This window comes from Dasypus novemcinctus, chromosome X (genome assembly GCF_030445035.2).
Source record: "Dasypus novemcinctus isolate mDasNov1 chromosome X, mDasNov1.1.hap2, whole genome shotgun sequence".
Lineage (NCBI taxonomy): Eukaryota > Metazoa > Chordata > Mammalia > Cingulata > Dasypodidae > Dasypus > Dasypus novemcinctus.
Window position 1 is genome coordinate 77,799,202 of NC_080704.1, and position 15,088 is coordinate 77,814,289.

The window sequence follows — 15,088 nt, forward strand, 5'->3', positions numbered from 1 at the left end:
TCCATTGCATTGTCCCTTAAAACATGGGATGTTGAAATGTTTTTTTTTCTGTACCTTTTTAAAAATTTCTCCCCACCCCCTTGTTGTTTGCAATTCCTGTGTCTTTAGGAAGCACTGGAAACTGAACGCAGGACCTCCAATGTGGGAGAGAGGTACCTAATCACTTGAGCCACCTCCGTTCCCTGCTTTGTTGTGTCTTTCATTATGTTGTTCTTCCTGTGTCTCTTGCTGTGTCATCTTATTGCATCAATTTGCCACACTTGCCCATTGCATCAGCTTGCTGTCTTGCTTGTTTTTTCCTTTAGGAGGCTCTGAGACCTTCTGCTCTCTGCTTTGTTGCGTCTCTCATTATGTTTTTTCTTCTTGCGTCTCTAGTTGCATCAGCTTGTTGTATCAGCTTGCTGCGCCTGGCCCTCATGCCAGCTTGCTGTCTTCTTTAGGCAGCACCAGGAACCAAACCACAGACCTCCCATGTGGTAAGCAGGAGCTCAGTCATCTGAGCTACATCTGCTTCCCTCCTATGCCTTATAATGCTGTCTTTCTCTCTGACTTATACCCTTTCTAGGATAACATTAAAAATCTAGAATTGGAAGTCATCAATCTACAAAAGGAAAAGGAAGAATTGATTCTTGAACTTCAGACAGCAAAGAAAGATGTCAACCAAGCCAAGTAAGAATAAAGTCAGTAAATAACATTTCAAATCCCCACTATGTGGAAGGAGCTATAGAAGAAATAGAGAAGAATATGACCCATTCATTTCCTGACACCAAAGCTTTTAACCTAGTTTTGGGGAGAAGACATAAATACAAGAAAAGTTAAATAATCAAGATTTTAAATAACATTTCAGGATGACAATAAAATAAATGTAATAACACAGCATGTGATTAATAGCTAAATATATTTCTTAGGTAGTAATTGCTTAAAGAGTTCAGAGACAAGAAATATCACTTCAAGCTGGAATGATCAAAGAAGGCTTTATAAAAAGTTAGCATTTGAAATAGGTTTTGAAAGATTATCAGACCTACTGGACAGCAATATTTTCCTTGTCCCTGCAGTGATGGTAAATTAGCTTATAGATTTAATGTCCAGGCTAGTGGTTGGGAAATCAATCTAGCCATCCCTTAGTCAGTTAAAAATAAAGTCAAGACAGACAACCAGAACTTCTTATTCTGCCTCAGACCTCTGTTTTATTGGCTGTTCTACTTTCTTTTTACTTAATGACTGTTATATCTCTCTATTGAGTCTAAAGCTCATGTTCTTAAAAGTTATGCTACAGGTTTAGTTTCCATCTCAGATTTGTGGAATAATCATCAGAATTATTCCTTACAGTTAAAATGAAAAAATGCCTCCTAAGAACCATCTGTTTGACACATAGTGGTGGTGAGGTAGGGTGTATTGAGATAGTTGCATTATTATATACGCAAAAAAGCTTATTGCTTTGCTTTTTGTATTAAGCCCCTTTTATTGAGACAGTTTTGGTTATTTAAGTAGTATCCATTATATTTTTTAATTTTATTATGACAACATATATATAACATAACATTTGCCATTTTAACCATTTTATGTGTATAATTCAGTATCATTAATTACATTTACAATACTGTACTAACATCACCACTAGTATCCATTATTTTAAAGATGGCTATGTGACTGGTCACCTCTTTTATGTATCAGGGTTATGAACTTAGGAATCTAGTTTTATGTCTTTTGAAGTCAGGCTTTGCTACTGGTAGCCTTCACTCTTACAACATCTGTGTTTAGGTTGAGTGAACGCCGCCGCAAACGTCTCCAGGAACTGGAGGGTCAAATAGCTGATCTGAAGAAGAAACTGAATGAACAGTCCAAACTTCTGAAGCTGAAGGAATCCACAGAGCATACTGTCTCCAAACTGAACCAGGAGATACAAGTAATAAACTATACCCTTGCATTTACCCCAAATGGAATTTATGAAAATAGGTATTCCAATTAGAATTATACTGCAGAGGTGTTGTCAGATGAGAAGGTAGCAGGCAGGGCTGTCATTTCAAATGTGTGAGTCTCCACAAATGTCCTGTTTGCAGGGCATTATACTGGTGTGACAGAATCTGAGTTATAAAACTCTGCTTTTCCTTTCAGGATTTAATGTTATACTCCATGAAAACAAAGAATAAAGGTACCTCAATATCTTGACCACCATCCATAATCATATGGAATAATTCTCTAAAGTAGTAGCAAGGTGACAGAAACCTAGAGAGAAGTCACTTCTCTGACATTTGCAAAGTGGTGGTTACAGGCCACATGTACCGAAACCCTTAGAATATAAGAGTTGCTAGCTAGATTTGTTTTTGAGGCTTAATAGATATTTCCTAACATGCTGTCTTTTGAAATTTCCATATATTTAGTGAACTTAGGGCTGAATTTAACTTCTAGGTATATATTTTTTTTCTATTTTTTATCTTTTTTTTTTTTAAGATACATAGATCACACAAAATGTTACATTAAAAAATATAAAAGGTTCCCATATAGCCCCACTCCCCACCCCACCCCACTACTCCAACATTGACAACTTCTTTCATTAGTGTGGTACATTCATTGCATTTGATGAATACATTTTGGGGCACTGCTACACAGCATGGATTATTAGTTTACACTGTAACTTACACTCTCTCCCAGTCCATTCAGTGGGTTATGGCAGGATATATAGAGTCCAGCATCTGTCCCTGTAATATCATTCAAGACAATTCCAAGTCCTGAAAATGCCCCCATATCACACCTCTTCTTCCCTCTCCCTGCCTTCAGCAACTCCCATGGCCACTGTCTCCACATCAATGATAGTTTCTTCCATTGCTAGAGTCACAATATTTCTATAATAGAATACCAATAAGTCCACTCTAATCCATATTTTATTTCTAGGTATATATTTTTTCTTTTATTTCTTCACAGTGTTCAATTTTGCAGTCTATACTTGGAAACCCTATGCAATCATAGCAAAGGATAATACAAACCTAATCAGGAAATCTGTTGGTAACCTCAGCTTAGCTTTGGGTGTTCCTTCTTTTTAATGGTATAGGTCTAACCATCTGTACATCAGCCTAGAATAAAGAACAGATGACTAATACTGGTGCTGATTTTTGTTTTTACAGGTGATGAAAAACCAGCGAGTACAGTTAATGCGTCAGATGAAAGAGGATGCTGAGAAATTTAGACAGTGGAAACAGCAAAAAGACAAAGAAGTAATCCAGTTAAAAGAACGAGTAAGTAACTAAAATTCCTCAATAAACCTTTCTCAGGGCTAACAACATTAATGCTTCTCTTCAGACAACTGGTGTCTTCATAAAATGATACATTCATGAATTTAACATTTATTTAAAGTATACTCTAGAAAAATGGGAGGAAGGGGCAACATGGCAACAGAAGAAGGAGCTCCAAGAGTCAGCTCATCCTACAGTACAGTTAGTAATCAGCCAGAGCTATCTAAAGTACTTGTTTGGGGGCTCCAGAGGACCAGAAGAGCATCCTGCAACATCCCTGAAAGAATGGAAGGAGATTGCCCATCTGCAGAGAAGATTTATGAGTAGAGCACTCCATACCACGGACATGGGTGCTCATTCTCCACTGGCTGCATAAGCCACCTCAGGAAATATTCCATGGCTGGAACTGGAAGCTCCATTTTCCGAAAACTGGGAAGGAAGAGATGGCTGGGCACCGACTTCAGCTACTGATTAGTAAATTAGGCTGACTAACATATAATCCCAAGAACACCTAAAATTTGAACCTATCCAAGTTGGAAAGAGGCAAATAGCTGCTGTTTTAACTCTGTCCCCAGCATGAGAGGGAAGCAGGGTTGACTGAAAATCACACTGAAGGTAGGGACCATCTTCTTTCCACCCAGATCTGATTGCAGCCTTAGCCTGGGCTCCAGCCCCACCTCCAACAGGAAAGAAGCTGGGGAGACCTGCACCAGCCTCTCTGGGAAACTATAGGCGTCTTCAGCCTACACAGACTAGATTGGTGAACAAATCTGTGGATAGATCTCCACTCCCAGTAGGATAGGAGGAGGGCAATGTTTCCTCAAACCCTCTAGGCAACTCCAGGCACTTTCAGTCCACATGGACTAGTGTTCAGCACTCCTGTGGATCCATTCCTGCCCCTGACAGAGCAAAAGAGACAATGCTCCCTCAGCCTTTCCAGGCAGCTGCAGCCACTTTCAGCCTACATGGACTAGACTTGTTAGACACATCTATGCCTCCATACCCACCCCTGACAGAATAGGAGGAGGGCCAGTGCTCCCTCACCCTCTCAGGGCAACTGCAGCTGCTTTCATCCCACACAAATTAGATTATTGGATATATCTCTGGCTCCATCCCCACACATGACAGAGCAGGAGGAGGGACAATGCTCTCACATTCACTGGGCAACTGCAGTTGCTTTCAGCCTGCATGAACTAGATGAATGGGAGCCAGTGCTTCATCAGACTACCTGAGCAATTGTGGTCAGTTTTGACTTGCACAGTTTAGTTTGCTTCCCACACCTGCATCATCCTCCTGCCCCATGCAGGAGTGGAAGTGGTGAGGAGCTTCATCAGTCTCTCTGGGCAACTACAGATGGTCTTAGCCTGCATGACTTGGATTACTGCACACAGCTGCAGCTCTGTTCCTACCCCTTGCAGGGTAGAAAAGTGGGAGAAGCTTCTTCAGTTCCTGGGGCAATGTGCAGGAAGCTTCATCCTCCATGTCTTATAGTACCAACCACAGCCTTGGCTTCTATTCTGTGACCAGCAAGGGAGAAAGGGAAAGAAAGAGATGAAAAACAGCTGAAAATTTTCAGGTTAGCTAAACGTGAGGCGCTGTAAAGTTCCAAATTAAATTGAACCAAGTATCAAAGAGGTATTGTAGCACAAAGACAATCAAATAGAAAGCCCTAAACTAAATAGAGGAAAGGGGCCAGGAATAAATACATCCAGTAAATCAGATGCTGAGACACCCAACAAAAACTTAAAGTCCATACCAAGAAACAGGAAGATGTGGCCCAGTCAAAGGAACAAGGTAAGCCTCTAGATGATGTAATTGTGTTGAGACAAATAATCAATGTTCAAATAAATCTCCTTAATAAATTCATTGAGATGGGTAAAGAGATTAAGGACATCAGAAGACATTGGGTGTGGAGCTGATGTTGCTCAAGTGGTTGAGTGCCTGCTTCCCATTTATGAGGTCCCAGGTTTGATCCCCAGTACCTCCTAAAAACAAACAAATGAAAAAACGAACTCTAATTAGGCGGCTGATGTAGCTCAGTGGTTGAACGCCTGCTTTCCATGTATGAGATCCTGGGTTCAATCCCTGGGACGTCCTAAAGAAAATAAAACAAATAAAAACAAAAATATAAAAGACGCTGGGTGAGCACAAAGAAGAATTTGAAGGCATACATAGAAAAATAGCAGATCTTATGGGAATGAAAGAAACAATAATTGAAATTAAAAATACACTGGAGGCATACAGCTGCAGATTTGAAGAGACAGAAGAAAGGATCAGTGAGCTTGAAGACAGGGCCTCTGAAAGTAAACATAAAAAAGAACAGATAAAGGCAGGAATGAAAAAATTGAACAGGGTCTCAGGGAACAAAATGAGGGCAAGGGACATGCAAACATACATGTCATGGGTGTCCCAGAAGGAAAAGAAAAGCAAAAAGGGGTACAAGGAATATTTGAGGAAATTATGGTAGAAAATTTCCCAATTCTATTGAAGGACATAGATAATCCATGTGTAAGAAGCACAGTGTACTCCCATCTGATTAAATCCGAAAATACCTCCCCCAAGACACATGCTGATCAGAATGTCAAATGCTAAAAATAAAAAGAGAATCCTGGGAGCAGCATGAGAAAAGAGATTCATCACATACGAGGGATGCCCAATAAGATTAAGTGTGGATTTCTCATCAGAAACTGTAGCAGCAAGAAGGTAGTAGTATGATATATTAAAGATACTGCAAGAGAAAAACTGCCAGTCCAGAATCTTATATCTGGCAAGATTATCTTTGAAAAATGAGGGCAAACCGTTAAGAGTTGGACACCTCAGTGCAAAAATTCTCACAGATGGATTACTAACGGCAGTAGCTATTTGGTTTCCATAGTATAGTGGTTATCACGTTTCCTGACACATGAAAGGTCCCCAGTTCACAACTGGGCAGGAACAGCTTTCTTTTCCTTGTGATTGAAAATTTGTCAGATCCTAGGCTGTTTGCCCTTTTTACATGCCCAAGGAAAAATTAAAACCCAACTATACTCTTGCCCAATTTGGAGGCTGCCAGTACTGGGAGAATGAGTTAAGGTTCTGGAAATTTCAGCTTGCATTTTTCAGAGCACTACTTCTACAGAAAAGTGTAAACTATTGATTTCTGGAACACAGAAATACTAATATTAATAAAAACTCACATTTCTTTAACCTTTTCCATGAATTTCAGGCCATCCTGGATATTGCTGCTTTACTACACAAATTTTACTCTTTATAGGCATTCAGTAAATGTATGTAAGCCGGTAAAAAAAAATGAGGGTGAGTTTATAATATTCACAGATAAACAGAAACTGAGAAAGTTTGTAACCAAGAGACTGGTTTTGCCAGAAATGCTAATGGAGTGCTACAAAGTAAAAAGAAAATACAGGAGAGAGAGACTTAGAAGACAAGAGCATCTAGACATGAAGATTATATCAGTAAAAGTAACTAAAAGTGTAAAAAGAGTGGTGAAAACAAGATATGTCAGATGAAACCAGAATACCAAAATGGGTGAAGTAGGAACTGCCTTTACAGTAATAACATTGAATGTTAATGGATTAAACTCCCCAATGAAAAGACACAGACTGGAGGATTGGATAAGAAAATACAGGCCGTCTATATGCTGTCTACAGGAGACATAGATTAAGGATACAAATAGATTAAGAGTTAAAGACTGGAAAACAATATTACATGCATGAAGTAACCAAAAAAAGCTGGAGTAGCTCTACTTATATCAGATGAAATAGAGTTTAAAAGCAAAGCTGTTGGGAAGCAGATGTGGCTCAAGTGGTTGAGCACCTGCTTCCAACACGGAAGGTCAGGGTTCGGTTCCTGCTGCCTCCTATAAAAGCAAGAACAAACAAAATAAAAACAACTCAAAGAAGCCGATGTGGGTCAGTGGCTATGCACTCACTTCCCACATATGAGGTCCTGGGTTCAATCCCCTGCCCCCAGTACCTCAAAAAATAAAAAGCTGTTATTAGAGACAGGGAAGGTCATTATATTCTAAAACAAGGTCAATTCACCAAGAAGAAATAACAATTATAAATGTATATGCCCCTAACCAGGATCCCCAAAATTATATGAGGCAAACACTGGCAAAACTAAAGGGAGAAATAGACGTCTCTACAAATATAGTTGGTGACTTCAGTATACCACTCTCATCATTGGATAGATCATCTGGGCAGAGGAAGAATAAAGAAACAGTTTGAATAACCTACACTTATCCTAGAAGAAATAGAAGACCTCAACAAAGCAATCACAAAGAGATTGAAACAATCATCAAATAACTCCCCAAAATGAAAAGCTGAAGACCAGATGGTTTCACAGGTAAAATCGACCAAGCATTCAAACAAGATTTAACATTAGTCTTACTCAAACTCTTCCAAAAAAATTGAACAAGAAAGACAAATTGAACATAGAAAGGCTCATTCTATGAAGCCAATATCACTAAAGCCAGATATTACTAAAAAAGAAATTTACAGACCCATTTCCCTAATGAGTGGATGCAAAGATCCTCAACAAAATACCTGCTAATTGAATCTAACAGCACATTAAAATAATTATTCATCATGATCAAGTGAGTTTTATACCAAGCATGCAAGAGTGGTTCAACAGAAGAAAATCAGTCCTCAAAATACATCACATTAATAAATCAAAGAAGGAAAACCACATGATCATCTCTATTGACTCAGAAAAGATACTTGACAAAATCCAGCATCCTTTCTTGATAAAAATACTCCAAAACTTAAGAATAGAATGAAACTTTCTCATTGTGATAGAGGGTATATACAAGATACCCACAGTTATCATCGTACTCAATGGTGAAAGACTGAATGCTTTCCCATTGAGATGGGAAACAAGAAAGGGATGCCCACTATCATGACTGTTGCTCAGTATAGTGCTAAAGGTTCTAGTTAGAGCAATCAGGCAAGAAAAAGAAATAAAGTTGTCCAAATTGGACAGGAAGAAGTAAAACTTTCTCTACTCACAAGTGATGTGATCTTATACCTAGAAAATCCTGAAAAATCTACAACAAAGCTACTAGAGCTAATGAGTTCAGCACAGTGCCAGGATACAAACATCAGTAATGTTTCTGTATGCTAGTAATGAGAAATCTAAAAATGAAGTCAGGAAAAAATTCCATAGACAATAACAACAAAAAGAATCAAATATTTAGGAATATACTTAACCAAAGATGCAAAGCACTTGTATTCAGAAAACTACAATGCGTTGCTAAAAGAAATCAAAGAAGGCCTGAATAAACTGAAGACCAATGTGTTCATGGATGGGAAGACTAAATATCGTTAAGATGTCATTTCTATCCAAACTGATATACAGATTCAATGCAATCCCATTGTAAATTCCAACAACCTTTTCTTTAAAGAAAATGAAACTCTAATTATCAAATTTATTTGGAAGGCTAAAGGGCACCAAATAGCCCAAAATATCTTAAAAAGGAAGCATGAAGTTGGAGGACTCTTACTTCTGGACTTCAAATTGTATTATCTAGCTACAGCGGTAAAAACAGCCTGATACTGGCATAAAGATATTCATATACACCAAAGGAACTGAATTGATGGTTCAAAAACAAACCCTCACTTTTATGGTGAAGTGATTTTTGTCCAGACTGTCAAACCCACCCAGCTGGCACAGAACAGTCTATTCAACAAAATGGTGCTGTGAGAACTGGATAGCCATACCCAAAAGAAAGAAAGAGGACCCCTACCTTACAACTTAAACAAAAATTAACTCAAAATGGGTCAAAAGCCTAAATATAAAAGCAAGAACCATAGTTCTTGATAGTGGTTTTTTAAAACTTACACCAAAAGCACAAACAACAAAAGAAAAAATGGATAAATGGTACCCCTTCAGACTTACACACTTTCGTGCTTCAAAGCATTTCGTCAAGAAATTAAAAAGGCAACCCACTTACTAGGAGATAATATTTGGAAACCACATGCCTGATAAGGGTTTGATTTCCATGCTATATAAAGAGACCATACAGCTCAAAAGAGCAAGCAATCCAATTTTAAAAATAGGAAAAAGACTTTCTCGAAAGAGGAAATAAAAATAGCCAAAAAGCACATAAAAAAATATTGCCTGTCACTAGCTATTAGGGAAATGCTAATCAAAACTACAATGAGATATCTCATACCTCATAGAATGGCCATTGTTTAAAAAAAAAACAATTGCTGGAGAGGATGTGAAGAAATAGGAAGACTCCTTCACTGTTGGTGGGAATGTAGAATGTTGCAGCCTCTATAGAAGACAGCTTGGTAGTTTCTCAGGAAGGTAAATATAGTACGGCTATATGATGTAGCAATCCCTCTACTTAGGAATATATCCAGAAGAACTGACAACAGCGACATGAACAAACATGTGCTTATGGATGTTCATAGTGGCATTATTCACAGTTGCCAAAAGATGGAAACAACCTAAGTGTTCATTAACTAATAATGGATAAACCAAATGTGGTATATACATATGATGGAATACTATGCTACTGTAAGAAGAAATGAAATCGGGACATGTATGATAATACAGATGAACCTTGAGGACATTAGGCTGCATGAAATAGGCCAGGCACAAAACAACAAATATTGTTTGGTCTCACCAATATGAGGGAAATATGAACAATAAACACATGGAGTTTAAACCTAGACTATAGGTTACTAGGAGATAGGATGAGAACTGCAAAGGTATCCTGATACTTAATGTGTGTAGAGTTTTCAATTAGCTTGATTATAAATGTGTAGAGGGAGGCGGACTTGGCCCAATGGATAGGGTGTCCGCCTGCCACATAGAGGGTCTCCCGTAAGGAGAGCCGCGCAGCACGAAAGAAAGTGCAGCCTGCCCGGGAATGGCGCCGCCCACACTTCCCGTGCCACTGACGACAACAGAAGTGGACAAAGAAACAAGATGCAGCAAATAGACACAGAGAACAGACAACCAGGGAGGAAGGGGGGATTAAATAAATAAATAAATCTTTAAAAAAAAAAAAGAGCACTTTAAAATATTACTGCTAAACAAAGTAGTTTCCCCCTAACCAATCCAATTGTAATTATCTTTATATCATTTATATATGAACATACATAAACATTTAAGTGTATAGTAAAAGTTGTGAACTTACAAAGCAAACATGCATAACATCATATAGGGGTCCCATACATCAACCCTTCACCAACACCTTGTATTGTCATGAGACATTAGTTACAAACTATGAAAGAACACTGTCAAAATCTTACTACTAATCATAGTCCTTATCTTATATTTGGTGTGTTTTACCCCCAACCCAACCTATTATTATTTTTTAAATATATATTTTTTTATTACAGAAGTTGTAAACTTATAAAACAGTCATGCACATGTGCAGAATTCACAAACAACACCCCTCCATCAACACACCACAATGTGGTGTGTCATTTGCTACAGATAAAATAATGTCATCTGATTGTTACCATGTCCATAGTGTACATTTGGCTCACATTTTCCATACTGCCTCAGTATCAACACAGTACATCTTTCGCATAGATGCAAGAACATTATATTATTACTGTTAACCACAGTCCATACGTCACTCCAGCCGTATTTTTCCCATGCTTCTCCACATTCCCAACACCCTGCAGTAGTGATATACATTTGTTCTAGCTAACAAAGGACACTCTTGCATCTGTACCATCAACCACAATTCTCATCCACCTCCTGGTTTACTGTGCTATCCACTTCCTAGATTATTCTCTAGCATTCTGTCAATTGGCATTTACATAATTAGACTACCATTTTCAGTCACATTCCCATTTATAAACTAGCTGTTAGTCACTGTGTGTTACCGTCCATTCTATTCATTTCCATACTTTTACAGTAAAGCTAATTAAAACTTCTACATACATTAAACATCAGTAGTCCACTCAGTCCTTCTCTTATCTCATTTAAGAATCCACCATCTACCACCAGGTTCTGAAGATATTTTCCTACCATTTCTTCTAAAAGTTTCATGGTTCTTGATTTTATTTTTAGTTTTTTGATCCATTTTGAGTTAATTTTTGGATAAGGTGTGAGATAGGGGTCCTCTTTCCTTCTTTCAGCTATGGATGTCCGATTCTTTCATCACCTTTTGTTGAATGGCTTGTTCTGCCCGAGCTGTGTGACTTTGACAGGCTAGTCAAAGATCACTTGACCATACCTGTGAGGGTCTGTTTCTGAACAATAAATTTGGTCCCATTGATCTATTGTATCTGTCTTTAGACTAGTACCATGCTGTTTTTACCGCTATAGGTAAGTATTATGATTTAACAGCTGGAGATGAGGGTTCACTTTTCCTTTTAATGATGTTTCTGGCTATTCAGGACTCCTTACCCTTCCAAATAAATTTAATGATCGTGTTTTCAATTTTTTCTTCAATGCTGGTAGAATTTTCATCGGGATTGCATTAAATCTGTATATCAAATTGAGTAGAATTGACATCTTGATGATATTATTCTTCCAATCCATGAGCATGGAATGTTCTTCCAGTTATTTAGGGCTTTTTTGATTTGTTTTAATATTGAGTTGCAGTTTTCTGAATACAAGTGCTTTACATCATTGGTTAAGTTTATTCCTGACTATTTGAGTTTTATCTGTCACATTTTATTTTCACCACTCTTTCGACACTTTTAGTTATTTTTATTGATATAATCTTCATTTCTAAACTCTCTTCCAGGCCCCTCTCTTCTGTCTTTTCTTTTCAGGCTCCTGCACACCCTTTCGTATTTCCTAAAAATCTGGTCTCTTACTTAGAAATTTTCTCAGTTTCTGTTTATCTGTGAATATTCTAATTTCACCCACATTTTTGAAAGACATTCTTGCTGAATATAAGATTCTTGGCTGGAAGTTTTTTTCTTATAGTATCTTAAATATATCAGACCACTGTCTTCTTGCCTCCATGGTTTCTGGTAAGAAATCAGCACTTAGTCTTACTGGTTATCCCTTATGTTTTATGCATTGATTTTCTCTTACTGTTGTCAGAATTCTCTCTTTGTCTTTGGCCTTTGACATTCTGTTAAGTATGTGTCTTGGAGTTGGTCCTTTTGGAGTTTTTCGGATGGGAGAATGTTGTTCTTCTTAGACATGGATAATTATGTCCTTCAGTAGGCTGGAAAATATTCTACGATTATTTCTTCAAATATTCCTTATGCCCCTTTTCCCTACTCTTCTCCTTCTGGGAAACTCATGACACATATGTTTGCATGCCTTTTGCTATCATTTAGGTCCCTGAGACCTTGTTCAATTTTTTCCATTCTTTTCTTCATCTGTTCTTTTGTATGTTTACTTTCAGAGGCCATTTCTTCAAGCTCACCAATCCTTTCTTCTGCCTCCTCAAATCTCCTATTATATGATTCCAATATTTTTAAAATTTCATTTATTGCACCTTTCATTTCCATATGATCTGCTATTTTTCTGTGTATGCTTTCAGTTCTTCTTTGAGCTCATCCAGTGTCTTCTTAATATCCTTAATCTCTTTAGCCATCTCATTGAATTTATTAAGGAGATTTGTTTGAACATCTACAATTAGTTCTCTCAACTCCTTTATGTCATCCACAGGCTTATCTTGTTCTTTTAACTGGGCCATAGCTTCCTGTTTCTTGGTGTGGGTTGTAATTTTTTGTTGGTGTCTTTGCATCTGGCTTACTAGAATATTTATTCTGGGTGCAGTATTTCTCTTTAGTTTAGGGCTTCCTATCCTTTCTCCCTTGCTGGTTGTGCAGTAGAAGTCAAGCATGTAGCTGGTGCTGTAACCTGTGGTGGCTCAAGCTGCCCTCATTACCCCAGGGACCAATGAAGCTTCTTCCAACTTTCTCCTTTGCCAGGGGTAGGGGCAGAGCCACAGCTATGTGGAATAATCCAAGTGCATGCCTAGACTATCGTTGCCCAGAGAGCCTGATGAAGCTTCACGTCCCTTTCTCCCGTGCCTGGGGCAGGGATGGAGCTGTAGGTGTGGGCAGCAATATGTGCAGTGCGGGTTCAAGATGACCACAGTTGTTCTCGTAGACTTCTGATTTTCAGTTTGTTCCAACCAAAGTTACCTGCAGTTTTCTGTATAGGCTGGTGCAGGGCTCCTCAGCCTCCTTCCCACCAGACTCAGGGCTGAAGCCTAGGCTAGGGCTGCAGGCTGATCTTCATGAAAGAAACTGATTCCTGCTGACGCTGAGAGTTTCAGTCAGCCCGGCTTCCCCTCAGGCTGGGGGCGGAGTCAGAATGGTGGCTACTGGCCTCTTTCTGATTTGGGCTGTTCACACCCCAGCTGTTCCCAGGGGTTGTATCTTAGCCAATCAAGTCTACCAATCAGTAGCGGAAATCAGCAGCCAACCGTCTCCTCCTCCCCTGTTTCTGGGAAATGGAGCTTCCAATTCCAGCCACAGAATAGCTCCTGGGGTGGCTCATGCCACCAGAGTAGGATCATCACTGGCCTTCACGGCTTGGCTGGTAATTTCCCAGAGATGCTGGCATAGGTCCCCGCAGCTTCCTCCCTGCTGGAGGTGGTACTGGGGCGTAAGCTAGAGCTGCAATATGATCTAGATGGAAAGAAGCCAGTCCCCACCAGCACTGGGATTTTCAATCTGCCCCGCTTCCCCTCATGCCAGGCGCAGAGTTGAAATGGCGGCTCCCAGCCTCTTTCTGACTTGGACAGGCTCAAACTTTAACTGGTTTTAGGATTATACTGTAACCCACTGAATTTACTCATCAGTAGCTAAAATCGGTGCCCAACCGTCTCTTCCTCCCCTGTTTTAGGGAAGTGGAGCTTTCAATTTCAGCCGCGGAACAGCTCCCGAGGAGGCTTGTGCCTCCATGGGCACCTGCCTCCATGGTGTGGAGCCTCTACTTAGGAGCCTTCTCTGCAGATGGGCAGTCTTCTCCTCCCACTCCTTCAAGGACATTGCAGGATGCTCTTCTGATCTCCTGGAGCCCCCAAACAGATGCCTCGGCTAGCTCCAGAGAACTCTGGGTGTTTGCTAACTGCCCTGGAGCAGGAGATGAATCTAGGAGCTCCTTGCTCCACCACCATCTTGCTGGTTCTCTCCATGTTCTGTTTTTTTTTTTTTTTTTAAATATACTTTTTATTTATTTTACAAGAATGGTCTTTGAACTAGAACAAATGTACATTACAAGGTGATAAGAATATAGTGATACATGGGAAAAATACAATTAATGTAATTTATGTACTATAGTTAATAGCAATATTGTAATATTCTTCCATCAGTGTCAAAGAAGGTAGTATATCAACGCTAAGGATCAATAATAGGTGAGGGTCTCTGATTTTTTCTTTTGGACTAAGGAAAACATTCAAAGATTTTACTAGGGAAATGACTGCTCAACTCTGATGAAAGTGAGAGCCACTGAGTGTACACTTAGGATCAAATGTACAAGGCATGGGACTGTAACACAGTGAACCATGTAATGCAAGATGGACTGCGGTTAAATGTAAAAATATGAGAATGTTCTCTCATGAGCTAACAAATGTACAATACTAATATATAGTGTTAATAATATTGAAAAAATATACCAAATGTACACTGAGGACCATAGTTTGTGGTAATTGTCTGACCATGTTCTTTCACAACCTGTAACAAATGTCCCACAACTTTGTAAGATGTTGTTGGAGGGGTAATATATGGGAATTCTGCACATTATGCATGATTGTTTTGTAAGTTCACTTCATCACTAATAAAAGAAATGAAAGTAAGATGAATGCATTTTCCAACAAGAGAATTCACCACCAGAAGACCTACACTAAATATTATGCCATGGCCATTCCCTATATAAAAGAGAAATTAATCAAATGTTTAAAATAGAAAGAAACAAAA

The 15,088-nt window shown here is 38.9% G+C and overlaps 1 protein-coding gene across 2 annotated transcripts in view; it reads left to right on the forward strand.

Moving 5' to 3' along the window:
- The window catches only part of KIF4A (kinesin family member 4A), a 178,218-nt gene that overhangs the window by 108,015 nt on the left and 55,115 nt on the right, over positions 1–15,088 (forward strand). For both annotated transcript variants that reach the window (XM_058291023.1, XM_058291024.1), the window contains exons 17-19: positions 566–669; positions 1,762–1,906; positions 3,123–3,233. In XM_058291023.1, the coding sequence (XP_058147006.1) occupies positions 566–669; positions 1,762–1,906; positions 3,123–3,233 (360 nt within the window). The remainder of the gene's footprint in view (positions 1–565; positions 670–1,761; positions 1,907–3,122; positions 3,234–15,088) is intronic.